This window comes from Carlito syrichta, unplaced genomic scaffold (genome assembly GCF_000164805.1).
Source record: "Carlito syrichta isolate Samal-C Ts95f unplaced genomic scaffold, Tarsius_syrichta-2.0.1 Scaffold314290, whole genome shotgun sequence".
Lineage (NCBI taxonomy): Eukaryota > Metazoa > Chordata > Mammalia > Primates > Tarsiidae > Carlito > Carlito syrichta.
Genome location: NW_007258386.1, coordinates 545930 through 559264, shown reverse-complemented (window position 1 = coordinate 559264; position 13335 = coordinate 545930). Strand labels below are relative to the sequence as shown.

Sequence of the window (13335 nt, the reverse complement as noted above, 5' to 3'; positions counted from 1 at the left end):
CCCTTTTCATTTTCAGCCTCTGTTCCCCTGCTCCCTCAGTGGTCATGACACTCTGCCCATTGCCTACAGATACCTCCAACAGGACCATCATGAGGAATGCAGCCACAAGCTTTCTCCTTGCCCCACATAGCTCCCCCTTCCTGCCCTCCTTCCTAGGCATCTTCCCACCACTGGCTCTTCCTGGCCTGGGCAAAAGCAGCATCCTTTGCACACAGATAGAGTGTGCTTGGCCAGCTTTATGTTGGCCAGACATTACCCAGCCTGGCATGGAGTCAGGGGAGGTGAGGATAGGGACTGAACCTGTGAGAGACCCAGAAAGTCACTGACCCCAGCTTTTCCTCTCAGGTTTTTAGCCTGGGTGAAAACAGAAGGTCAGCAGGAGTTCTGAGGGAACTGGCTCACTTGTGCGTATGTGACATAGAAATGTGTTTATGTATGTTGTGCAGTGTATGTAAGAGCTCTGAAAATCGTCATCACTTACCCATCACTTACTAGCATCTTTCCACACTACCTACATGTGATTTGAAGCAAGTTTTTGTTTTGTTTTGTTTTTTTAGGGTGAATGTATTTTTTAAAGCATTTTCATGTGAGAAGGCTTTCTTAAACAGACCGCATTAGGAAACCACTATAAGCAGAGTTTCTAGGTGGGAAGATGAGGGCAAAGAGCAGTGGGCCACAGCCTAGACTCAGGCACTGTAGTTCCTTCCATAGCCCCCCACCACCAGTGTATCCATAAAGCCAGCACAAATAAACATGCAGTGTAAAATAGTGGGCCCGCCTGCTGTGCCCATATACACACAGACTAACCCCTTGGGGAGGATGCTAGGGGAGAGAAGGGTGTGGTGTGCTAATTTGTCTAATGTGGCAGCTTCTTCGTGGCTGGTCCCTGCTTAAGACTTTGTGACAGTTTGGGTTTCATTTCACCCTTGCAGGGTTGGGTATGTTTGTGTGAGGGTTCTGAGGCCTGTAGGCCGCTTGTTTCTACCGCATAATTGGTTTCTGCAGTAGGCCCACAGCCCTCATAGACCATCAGGGCAGCCTGTGGAAACACAAGGAGAGCAAGGCTTGTGGGTGCTGTGTTGGTTGTATACCAGACAGAGGACCACAGAGAGCCAGTGTGGCTTCTACTCTGGCAGGCTTCCCTGAGGAAGGGGAGGAAGGGGTGTCTGGTGTCTGGGTCAGCCCACAAAGGAGGTGCACGTCCTCAGTGAGAAAAGCTACACATGGCTCCCTGAGGCTGGAGTAGAGTAGAGGCAAGTGGCCAGGGAATGCACGTGGGGGTGTCATTTGGAAGCAGATTGAAGAATCCCCCACGTACCAGCCCAGGGAGAGAGAGCTGGACCTTAGAGGCGGTGAGCCTCATTAAGTGAGTGAGGCTCAATTATGGTTTTTGAAACTTTTTATTAACGGAAATTTTCAAACATACAGAAGGAGAAAAAATAGTAAAATGAACTCAAGGTACCTTTTACCCAGCTCCATTGACTGTCTACTTGGCCAGGCTTGGTTTATCTATATATGCTCACCCCAGTTATTCTGAAGCCAGCCCTAGATACAGTATTCATCTGAAACTATTTCAGTATACACATTTAAAAGATAAGGACTCTATAATATATATATTGATACATATGGCCAGGCATGGTGGCTCATGCCTGTAATCCCAGCACTTTGGGAGGTAGAGGCAGGAGAATCGCTTGAGCCCAGGAGTTCGAGATCACCCTGGGTAATGTAAGACCTCATCTCTACAAAAAATACAAAAATTAGCCAGGCATGGTGATGCACAGCTGCAGTCCCAGCTACTCAGGAGCCTGAGATGGCAGGATCACTTGAACCCAGGAGGTCAAGGCTGTGGTAAGCTGGTGTCCGTTGCTGTGGTGAACATTACCACGCCACTTGCACTCTAGACTGGGCAACAGAGTAAGATCTTGTCTGGGGAAGAAATAGAAAAACCTTAAAACATGCCAGGCTGAGGTGAGTGAATTGCCTGAGCTTGTGGGTTTGAGACCCGCCTGGGCAACTTGGTGAGACCTCATCTCTACAACAAATCAAAAAATTAGCCAGGTGTGGTCGGCGCACCTGTAGTTCCAGCTACTTGGAAGGCTGAGGCGGAAGGATCGCCAGAGCCCAGCAGGTCGAGGCTGCTGTGGCCGGGAGCAGCCACTGCACTCTAATATGGGCGACAGAGTGAGACTCCAACTCAAAAAAAAAGAAAAACATGCCTGGCACCTGTAGTCCCAGCTAGTTGGGAGGCTGAGGCAAGAGAATCACTTGAGGCCAGGAGTTTGAGTTCAGCCCTAGGCAACTTAGCAAGACCCCTACCTCAAAAAAAAAAAATACCCTTAAGGGACAGCTTGTGTCTTTGACCAGGTAGTTGAGCTCTGGGCATCCTGCCTAAGGGAGTCATCTGGGTTGCAGAGACCTATACAGTCCTGTGCCACATACCAGTTTCAGTCAAGGATGGACTGCATATGTGACAGTGATCCATAGGATTATAATACTGTGGGTTTTTTTTAACCTTTGGTATGTTTAGATACACAGACCCCTACTAATGTGTCACAGTTGTTTACAACATTCAGTACAGTAACATGCTGTACAGGTTTGTAGCCTGGAGCAGTAGGCCATGCCGTATGCCTGGGTGTGGAGTAGACTATACCATCTAGGTTTATGTAAGTCACTCTGTGGTGTTCATACAATGAAGAAACTACCTAATGACACATTTCTCAGAAGTATTCCCATCCCTAAGTGATGCCTGACTATTCAAAAAGATATTTATTGCTGCCAATCTATCTGTGATCACAAGTAGCTGGGAACCCAATATATAAAAATTGAAAATAACCCAAATGTTCCATATTAAGAATGTGGTAGGTGGGGTGCAGTGGCTCACGCCGGCAGTCCCAGCACTTTGGGAGGCAGAGGCAAGCGGATTGCCTGAGCCCAGGGGTTCGAGACCAGCCTGAGCAACATGGCAAGACCTCATCTCTACAATAAATTTAAAAAACTAGCCTGTCCCTGTGGTTCCAACTATTTGGAAGACTGAGGTGAAAGGATCTCCTGAGCCCAGTAGGTTGAGGCTGCAGTGCTTGTGAATGTGCCAGTGTACTCCAGCCTGGCTGACAGACTCCGACTCAAAAAACAAAAAAAAGAGCTGGGCTCAGTGGCTCAGCCTGTAATCCTGTGCCTTTGGGAGGCTGAGGTGAGTGGATTGCCTGAGCCCGCAGGTTCGAGACCCGCCTGGGCAGGCGAGACCTCATCTCTACAATAAATCAAAAAATTAGCTGTGTGTGGTAGCGCGCGCCTGTAATTCCGGCTACTAGAAAGGCTGAGGCAGAAGGATCGCCAGAGCCCAGCAGGTCAAGGCTGCAGTGGCCGAGAGCGGCCACTGCACTCCAGTCTGGGTGACAGAGTGAGACTCCAACTCAAAAAAAAAAAATAAGAATATGGTTATTTATATGGGATACTATACAATAGATTATTATGTGGCCCTTTCTTTGCATTTTTCATCAAAGATAGGGACATTATTATAGCATGGATTAAGCAGGAATACAAAATCATATATATGTGTTGTAATATATGATAATATATATATGACAACATTATATGATTACATATATTTGGCTGTACTTTCAGCCATGAGGGGGAAAATGCATAAGAACTGGAAGTAAATATGCTATTCCAGGTTTCTCCAGGTAAGGAGTTGCTGGGTAAGATTTTGAGGTAGAACACAAGAGACATTTCGGGCCAGCCCTGATGTTGGTTTTCAGGCCTGGAAAAATGGGGAAGAGCTGTCTGGAGCATGTGTGGATGGGGCCGCATAGAAGGGACTGTGGTGTGTGGGAAACAGTGGTGTGGTCTGGCTGGAGGTGGGGTCAGGAGCAAAGAGCAGGGCCAAGGTGGACTTGGGAGGTGACCTGACCTTAAGCAGACTGAGACAGGGGCTTACAGAGGGAGAGAAAATCCCTAACATGCAGAAGGTTATAAAAGCAGCCTGGGTTTGGCCCTGACGACATACCCTCGCTCTGAGGCAGTGATTTTTTCATGTCCTTCTCCTCAGGTCCAGATTCAGAACAAGAAAGTGGACATCTCCAAGGTCTCCTCCAAGTGCGGGTCCAAGGCTAACATCAAGCACAAGCCTGGTGAGTGTGCCTCCCTCCACTGGGACCCCCAGGGTGGGCTGGCTGGGTTACCCTCTGACTGGGGAGGTTTCGTCCCTGTGCCTTCAGCATTCTTGGGACCACCTCCCACCAGGACACAGCATGGATACAACAGTCTTCAGTCTGGGAGCGGGAGGGAGGCCGCACCTCTCAGGGGAGGAGGAACAGGTTGTGAAGGCAGCTCTTGGCCCTGCATTCTCTTGAGCACCTGCCGTTGATCTGTGCCAGGGGGAGGCTGAGGACCTGGACAGCTCCCCACATCGCATCCCAGGAGCTGATGCTGAAGGAGCTCTTAGAGAGCAGAGGTCAGAACTTCCTGTCGGATTCGGGAGCAGAGTGTGCTCTCAAGCAGTGAAGGGCCAGCCACCAACCCTGGCAGAAGCGGGAGGCATTCAGTAATGCTGCCTAGGCCCACAGACATGGATTTTGCAGCTGCAGCCATGCAGTGTGCTTCCAGCACCACAGTTGGCCAGCACCACAGTTGGCCTGTGCCCCAAAGCAGCCTCTGGGTGGAGCTTGGGCTTTTGCCTCAGGTAGACCTAGCAGCCTCGTGTGACTGGTTCCTGAGTCTGTAGCAGATCTGGGACGAGGGAAATATCCGTGCCGCAGCTGGCACACTGGGCAGCGAGACCTCATCTCTACAGTAAATCAAAAAATCAGCCGGGCATGGTAGTGTATGCCTGTAATTCTGGCTACTCAGAAGGCTGAGGTGGAAGGATCGCTGGAGCCCAGCAGGTTGAGGCTGCAATGGCCAGGAGCAGCCACTGCTCTCTAGTCTGGGCGACAGAGTGAGACTCCAACTCAAAAATAATAATAATAATAATTAATAAATAAAATCAAAATAGCTGGACGTGAGAGGCTTCACACCTCTAATCCCAGCACTTCGGGAGGCAGAGGCAAAGAGGATTGCCTGAGCCCAGGGGTTCAAGACTGGCAACTTGGAGAGACCTTATCATCTCTACAGTAGATTAAAAAAAATTAGCCGGGCTCGGTGGCTCAGCCTGTAATCCCGTGCCTTTGGGAGGCTGAGGTGAGTGGATTGCCTGAGCCCGCGGGTTCGAGACCCGCCTGGGCAGCGAGACCTCATCTCTACAATAAATCAAAAAATCAGCCGGGCGTGGTAGCACATGCCTGTAATTCCGGCTACTTGGAAGGCTGAGGCGGAAGGATCGCTGGAGCCCAGCAGGTCGAGGCTGCAGTGGCCGGGAGCGGCTACTGCACTCCAGTCTGGGCGACAGAATGAGACTCCAACTCAAAAAAAAAATTAGCCAGGTGTGGTGGCGCACGCCTATAGTTCCAACTATTTGGAAGGCTATGGTAGAAGGATAGCCTGAGTTCAGCAAGTTGAGGCTGCAGTAGCTGTCATGCCACTACACTCCAACCTGGGTGATAGAGTGAGACTCCAACTCAAAAAATAAATAAAAAGATCAAAACCTCTGTCCCTTAACTGTTTTTTTTCCCTTTTATCTGGAAAATCTACTCTTGTGAGATACCTCCTTCTCTAGTGACAGAGTCACTTAGGGTCTTGTTTTGGCCAGGGCTGGAATCCTAGCATGTGGGACCCCTGGAGACCTCGGCCAGATGCTAGGCATGGAGCTCTGTGATGTGAGCTGAGAGGAGATGGCAGGGCCCAAGAGAAGCCATGGTGCTGAGCCTCGAGAGCAGAGGGAAAGCTGGGAGGCCAGCCTCGCCTGCACCTCTCCCTACCCCAGCCCAAGAGCACCAGATCCTGGGCCTGGCCTGGTCCATGTCTGCCCTTTCCTGACTCATAGGGGCCATTCTCTCCTTTTTACCACTTTCTTTTCACGCAGCATGATTCCATGCTGTGGGGCTTTTCATGACCTGTCCCTGTCTACCACTAGCTTGGTGGCACTTTGGGCAAGTCATTTCTCTTTTCCAGCATCAGTTTTAGCAACTGTGAAGCACAGATTGTGTCCCTGATAGGGCATTCGTGAGAGTTCAGTGAGGCTGTGCTGGCAAACACGGCATGGCTCTGTAGCTAAAGGGAGTCATCACACGGCCACAAGAATCAGGCGTCCATCCATCTTGGCACCCTCAGAGGTTTCACCCTGGAGACTGTGCCTCGGGCCTGCCCAAGCCTGGCCTGCAGCTGCGGGGCTGGGATGGTGGCAAGGATGGCTTTCCTCCCCTTGCAGGACTATCTCCGTCCCATCTTGATGAGAGAAGCCCTGTTCAGACAAGCATGCTCACTGTTCCTCCTCATTTGCCCCCATAGCCACCCAGGAGCATGTCACATTTTTCCCCTTTCTAGGTGGGCACATCATTGGTCCTTGGCCGTGGTTTCTGTTCCAGGCTCCTGGCTTTGCCTGCAGGGACATTTCTTTGCCACCCTTAGTGACCGATTTCTTTCTGTTTCCAGGTGGAGGAGATGTCAAGATTGAAAGCCAGAAACTGAACTTCAAGGAAAAGGCCCAGGCGAAGGTGGGATCCCTCGATAATGTGGGCCACCTACCTGCCGGAGGCGCGGTGAAGGTAGCGAGTGGGTCACCAGGGAGATGGCTGGGGCTGGGGGGCATGCAGCGAGGGTCAGGGTTCTAGCAGGTAGGCACCTGTCACCGCCACTCAGTCTCTTCAGGAGTCTTGTCTTCACACGCCATTGCTGTTTTCCCATTGTCCGTCATCCACCCCGACCGAGGCAGAGGAGGCGAAGAGGCCCCAGCCCCGCCACCGCCCCGCTGGAGGCAGCGCCTCGCTCCTGAGCGCCGTGGCCTTGCGACTCGGCAGCCCCTCCTGGCCATTTCAGAGAGACTGTGGGCTGGAGCACAGATTACGAGGCGGGCGGGGTCTGCACTTCACGTGGTTCTCCCAGCTACTCATGGAGCGGGCAGTGTGGGCCCCGCCCCGTGTCAGGCGCGTTCCTGTCCTGGGGGCAGGGTAGCACGTTTCCCACCGCCATGGGCAGCAGACTACCTTGGGAGGGCCTGCCTGTGGCTTCCCGCAGGACCTGGGAGGGGCTCCGGCTGCAGAGCGGCCGTCCTCGGGGCCTGCGGGGCCTCTCCTCCCCTCCCCCTCGCTCTTCCCTCCTCCCTCCCTCCTTCCACAGTGCTGTGAGCCTTTTGTGTGCCAAGATGCTGTCTGTCCCTGTTCCTGTCATCAGCTGGGGGAGGCCCACGGGGCGGCCTCTCTCACACTTCCGAGCCAGGGAAAGGGGCTCCCTGCTGGCCCTGTGCTGGTCAGTGCCCAGCCTCCCTCAGTGCTCCAGTTCCAGCTCTGTTCAGCTTCCGTGAACACTTTGGGGGTCACTGTCATCATAGGCTCTCTGTTAGTGCCCCCACACCTTGCGAGGATGCTGTCTTCAGTCTGTCCCGTTGAGTCTGGCGCGGTGGGCGTCACCTCGGCTTCAGTCTCTCATCCAAGGCCACACAGCAAGCAAGTGTAGACCAGGACTCATACCTGAGTTTTTCTGACCCTGAGTCTTGCATACTTTTCTTTATTCGTATTCTCAACCTTTATTATTTCTGGGATTGTTGTGCTAATGCTAATGCAGGGGCCTGTTTCTTCCACTTTTCTGTTTGAAAGCTGCTCCTCCTTTGTCACCTTTGGGCATTCGGGGACAGCTGTTTAGCCTACCTTCCCCCTCCTGTGAATCCCCCCAGCCCCAAAGTCTCCCCAGGCCCCGCCTCCTCAGATATTTCTTCCTGTTTCCCTGGGGCCCAGAACAGGGCCCAGTGCAGAAGAGGCCTCAGTTTCTGGGGTACATGACCAGACGGTGAACAGGCAGGGAGAGTTCCTGAGGACCCTTCCCTGAGCCCATGCTGTGTGCAGGGGGTGGTCTGGGCTCATGGGAGTCAGGATGGTAGGCTACCTCCTCGGGGAGCTGCCTTGCCAGCTGGTGGCACCACTGCTTCCCGAGCGGTCTGGGCCCACCATCTGGAGGATGCTCTTAGGCTTGTCGAGAACTGTGTCTTAGCTGCTTTCTTCGGTGCCAGCCTTGGTGAGAGCCCGAGCACACGGCCCCTCAGAGAGGCTTCATAAAGCCTCGCAAGTCACAGAAGCAGCTCCAAAAGTGTCACTAGCTGGGCTGCTCCCGAGCTTCAGGAACCACGGGTGGGGCTCGGGGAGGGGCTGGGTGCCACCTGGATTAGGTTGTGCCAGGTGCCGGGACAGTGGGGGTGGGGGGCTACGTGTAAACCCACCACCATCACCCCATCCCACTCCCTTCCCGACTGACCCTGCACTGTCTCCCCCACTGTTTCATTGTAGACTGAGGGCGGTGGCAGCGAGGCCCTTCCGTGTCCGGGCCCCCCTGCTGGGGAGGAGCCGGCCATCTCTGAGGCAGCGCCTGAAGCTGGTGCCCCCACTTCAGCCAGTGGCCTCAGTGGCCACACCACCCCGTCAGGGGGTGGTGACCAAAGGGAGGCCCAGACCTTGGACAGCCAGATCCAGGAGACAAGTAAGTGGCTGGGCTCGGCCTGAGGGCCAGCCAGGGGCCCTGCCACTGGCCGCAAATTGAAACTCCTTTGTTTTTTGACTAGTGTGGCCTAAATTTTAACGAAGTAACCTTTTATTTTCCAGGCATCTAATGATGACATTCTGGTCTCGTCTTCCGTCTCCCCTGTGTTCCCTCTTGTCTCCCCGCCACCCCTCCCTTCCCTCTTCCCGTGTCACTGCAGATTGAGACCTACAGGCTGACGTTCCGGGCAAACGCCAGGGCCCGCACCGACCACGGGGCCGACATTGTCTCCCGCCCTCCCCACTTCCCTGGCGGCCCCGGCTTGGGCTCCCGGGCCCTTGGCCCCCTTCCCCGGGCTGTCCACTAGACCAGTGAGCGCTTGGGCGCTGGGCAGCCCGCTAGGCTCCCCTCCCTCCTGCTTCACTTGCCCAGGGCAGCAGCAGTCCCGCCCCACACCTCTTCCTACTGCCAGCCCCAGGCCCAGCTCCCTGCTTCGCTCTCACCGTCACGCCGAAGGGGTCGGCAGGGGAATCGGGCGGGGGAGGCTAAGTTGGGATCTAGGAGGGAGAACCGGATTCCAGCCTCCTCTGCGTTTGGTGTTTTGGACCAAACGCAAAAGAAACTGACATGCCCTGTCTCCGCCCTGGGTCTACCTGGAGGGAAGCGTGGAGGTGGATTCCGAGTGGTGACTGGATGCTGACCGCGCCCCCTGGACCTGCTAAGCCACTGCCTCTCCCTTTGACCCCACAATGGCCCCTGCCACGCAGGTGGCATCAGGCCCTTCCCGCTGCCCTGCCCCAAGCTAGTGAAGGGTCAGTGCTGCCCGTCCCTGCTGCTTACCATACCTGCCTCGCTGCTGTCACACTTCTTTTTCTTGTTTTATCCTTTTTTTCCTCATAACCTAGAAACTGGTGGAATAGTTTTGCAAGTTGAAGCCATGTCTAAGTGAAAGGCCTCAGTAGGTGTCCAAGGAGACAGGGAGGGGAGATCCTGAAGCCTCCACCCAGGAGGATGTCGTTGGGGGCTGCCTGGCTTGGGCCGCTGCAGGCCCTGGAGGTGGTGTGGGCAGGAAAGTGAGGTGCGGGGGCTGCGGCTGGTGAGCAGATCCGGCACGTGAGGGCTGGTCACGGTGTGGACTGGTGGTTTGGCATTTTGTGTGTATGCGGCTTTGCTTTTCTAACCAAGAGGCCTGTTTGGGCATCTCTCTCTGTCCCATCCCCTGGGATCTGGTGGCCAGCCTGGGATAGAGGGTCAGGCGTAGGGACACAGGAAAGGGCCCAAGGTCAATCCTTCGGGCCTGCTGCAGCCTAGGACACTCCAGCTCTTGTGTCCAGAGAAGCAAGATGTCCAGAACTCATGTGGAGAGTGGGGAATCAGGTCTGGAAATTAAAGCAAAACGAGGCACGAGACTAGGGCCATTCGCTTCCCCTCTAGCCTGGTGAGGGAGGAGAGGGGAGGCTGCCTGCGGAGGGGCATCCCAGCGAGGCCAGGCCTTGGGATGGCTGCAATGAGGAGAAGTCCTGGGAACTGTATTGACACAAAGATTCTTATTGCACTTGTATTTTTTGTATTAAAGTTTGCATGGTTTCTAATAAAGGATTAAAACCTAAGCTTGTAGTGAATGGCCTGGAGTTTGCGAGGGCTTCCCTGGAGGGGCATTTGCTGCAGTGCAGATTTGCCTCTGAGGAGGCTGCCTCAGACTCGGCCCGGGCCTCCCGCACCCTTTGCCCCTCTGCTCCTGGTGTCCCCTGGAGCTGAAGAGAGTAAGGGTCTACCTAGCTTCAGATTTTGTTTGCAGGTGCAGGGAGGGCATGCCTGGGCCTGACACACCCTGCCCTTTTCTGAGGCAGCAGTTTTTCCTGGGGAGCTTTGATGCCATGGCCCCGGCTCCCCAAGCACGCACCGAGAGAGGAGGGGCCTTGTGGGGAAGGTGCTGCCCAAGCCGGAGGACCAGTTCTCCTCAGACAGTCTGCAGATGCTTCAGCCGTGCCCGGGATGTCAGGGTGCCGGTCTTCGTCAGGAGGGAGGGGCAAGATGAAACCGGGAGAAGCAGGCAATGGGGGTTGGGTGGCAAGGCAACGCAGCAGGGATGACACACAGGGCTCAAGGTACCTGCTGTCCTCCCTCTGTTGATGCTGAGGCTGACAACAGGCTCTCAGTCCTTTTTCTCCTTTGGCCCAGGGCTCTGGGGAAGGGGGTGATCCCAGGAGAACACTCTCTAGGTGGGCAGCAGGAATGGTCAGCATTCCTAGGGGTTGTCTGGTCACAGCTCCCTGGAAGGTCCCCATGTGTCAGAGAATCTGAGAAGGCTGGCCTGACAGGTGGGGACCAGCAGCCCCCATGTCAGCCACATGTGCTACTCTGCAGCCATTTGGGGTGGGACACTTCTGTACTTCCCAGTTTGCTTGTGGCTCAGCCATTGCCTGTGTCAGTCTGTGATTGTTGTAACAATTTCAAATAAATAAAGCTGCCTGATGTCCCACCACCCAGACCTGTGTCTTCTGTACTTCCTGACTTGTCTCTAGCACCTATGGTGCCCCTTCCTGCTCCCAGCTTATCCCCTTGCGTCAGGGGTCTGGTGTGAGGTGTGCTGCTGTCTTGACGAGCTGAGCACACAGCCGCCTCAGCTGTGAATTTGTGGACATGACCAAAGGGAAGAACATCTGCCTAAGGGGGCTGCTCAACATCTGCTCTCCAAACCTACCAGGGCAGGGATGGTTCTTACAGGCTCCCCATGGGGGGGACACCTACAGGAGCAGCTGTGACAAATAACCATGCTGGCCCCAGCAGTGTGTGAGCTAGTTAACCGCACCAGGGAGGAGGGCCTGCATTGGAACACGGTGTAGAAACTTTTTTTCCCCAGCTCTTGTCTTTAGCCAAGTGCAGAAATTTTTTAACATTTTCCTTTTTAAAAAATATTTTTTGGCTAGGCATGGTGGTTCACACCTGTAATCCCAGCACTTTGGGAGGCCAAGGTGAGAGGACTGCCTGAGGCCAGGGGTTCGAGACCAGCCCAGGCAACTTGGCGAGCTCATCTCTACAATAAATAAAAAAGTTAGCTGAGTGCACGCCTGTAGCTCCAGCTACTTGGAAGGCTGAGGTGGAAGGATCAGTGGAGCCCAGCAGGTCGAGGATGTGATGGCCGTGAGCATGCCACTGCACTCCAGCCTGGACAATAGAGACTCAAAAAAAAAAATTAATAAGAGATGGAGTCTTGCCATGTTGCCCAGGTTGGTCTGGAACTCCTGGGCAAGAGAATTCTCAAATGATTCTCTTGCTGGGATTACAGGAGTGAAGCACCACGCCAGGCCCAGGGTGGAGGAGGAGGCTCTAACCCAACCCCCTTTCCTTCCCTGAGACTTGGGGCCACAGCCAGACCTCCAGCAGTAGCCGTCTCCCTTCTGCCTTTCTTCCTCCTGGCTTGGAGATCCAGGGCCAGCCTGCTAGGAGAAGAGCCCCTAGAGGACAGCAGCACTCACAAGGGATAAATAGAACTTTATTTTAAATAAACATTTGCACTCTGTACACGGCCTCTGCGGAAGCAGGGCTCAGTCATCAGCTGACTTGCGCACATCAAAGCTGCCACAGGGTCCTCGCAACAGCTCTGCCAGCAGTGCGAGCAGCTGCCCATGCTCCTGCTGCACGCTTAGGGGGAGGGCAGCCAGCTCACTGCGCAGGCTCCGCTCCACCATGCGGCCCAGGGCCCGGCGCAGCCCCCTCAGCAGCCGCACCGTGCGTGAGTCGCCCTCCAGCCGCAGCAAGTCGCTGTCGCTCAGTGAGATGGTGGCGCGGCGCCCATCATCTGGGGGAACGAAAAAGCGGTGGAAGCCAAGTGAGGCCAGGCCCCAGAGAACTGCCCGAGGAGCAGCGGGTGGGCCTTCGGCAGTACCCACCACGGATGTGCACGTCCCCATCTGTCAGGAGCAGCACGGCCAGTGGGTGCACCTGGGAGGAGTCCCGGACGAAGACACTGCCATTGGACTTGACTGCCATGAAATACGTCAGCCATCGGCTCCGCAACCGGGTGGCCTCCCTAGGAAACACGGGGCTGGGTGAGGCCGCCCTTCGAGCCCTTGCCAGCCGCCCTGTCCAGTCCTGCCCACCCCTACCTATTGATGGTCGACTTGTGCAGCAGGATGTTTCCTGATTTGGTCCGGTATGTGACACTGTTGGGCTTGAACTTCCCCTGCCGGGTGACCTTGCCCTGCCTCACCTGCGGGGATGAAGAGATGTGGGGATGAGCAAGGGGCTGGGACGGGGAGGATGGGACCTGGCCGACTCCCTCCCCCTCCCGGAGGCGGCACCTGGATGAGGTTGGGATAGAGGCCAGCCATCAGCACGCCCTTCACCAGCTCCTCCTCTTCACTGTACTCGTTGCACTGGGCAGAGGCCAGGGTGCAGTCCGAGGGCTTCCCCACTAGGAACGCTTCATAAATGTTCTCCGAGAACTGCTTGATGAGTCCTGGGAAGCAGAGTGCATGGTGAGCCCGTGGCCTGCTAGCCAAAGACCGGAGGGAGATGGGAGCTGGTGGGGGAGCTGAGGGGCCCAGAGAGCAGGCGCAGCCCGGCTGACCGTGGATGAAGCGCAGGCTGGGCGCGTAGAGCAGGTTCTCCTCCAGGTAGTTCTCCCGGGAGCTGCGGTCCTGCCAGCGCAGCACCTCCTCCCAGCCGGCCACAGCCCGCACAAAGGCCAGGTGGTCACTGCCGCTGTCGTGGCTCAACAGTGCCTTCACCTGGGAGGAGGAGAGGGCGCCAGGTCACGGGGCAGGGGCG

General features: G+C 55.1%; 2 protein-coding genes across 6 annotated transcripts in view; one reads left to right on the top strand and one right to left on the bottom strand.

Moving 5' to 3' along the window:
* MAP4 (microtubule associated protein 4) overlaps positions 1-11051 on the top strand; it is a 144316-nt gene extending 133265 nt beyond the window's left edge. The window contains exons 16-19 of one of the 2 annotated variants that reach the window (XM_021719181.1): positions 4049-4130; positions 6529-6641; positions 8373-8562; positions 8685-11051. In XM_021719181.1, the coding sequence (XP_021574856.1) occupies positions 4049-4130; positions 6529-6641; positions 8373-8562; positions 8685-8692 (393 nt within the window). In that variant the 3' untranslated portion in view covers positions 8693-11051. Of the gene's footprint in view, positions 1-4048; positions 4131-6528; positions 6642-8372 lie in introns of both variants that reach the window. The other variant, XM_021719182.1, reaches the window with a different exon arrangement.
* Positions 11052-12037: 986 nt separating this feature from the next.
* DHX30 (DExH-box helicase 30) overlaps positions 12038-13335 on the bottom strand; it is a 37855-nt gene continuing 36557 nt past the window's right edge. For all 4 annotated transcript variants that reach the window (XM_008071336.2, XM_008071338.1, XM_008071337.1 and 1 more), the window contains 5 exons: positions 13136-13295; positions 12867-13024; positions 12672-12775; positions 12456-12595; positions 12038-12364 (listed from right to left, as the gene is read on the bottom strand). In XM_008071336.2, the coding sequence (XP_008069527.1) occupies positions 12111-12364; positions 12456-12595; positions 12672-12775; positions 12867-13024; positions 13136-13295 (816 nt within the window). In that variant the 3' untranslated portion in view covers positions 12038-12110. The remainder of the gene's footprint in view (positions 12365-12455; positions 12596-12671; positions 12776-12866; positions 13025-13135; positions 13296-13335) is intronic.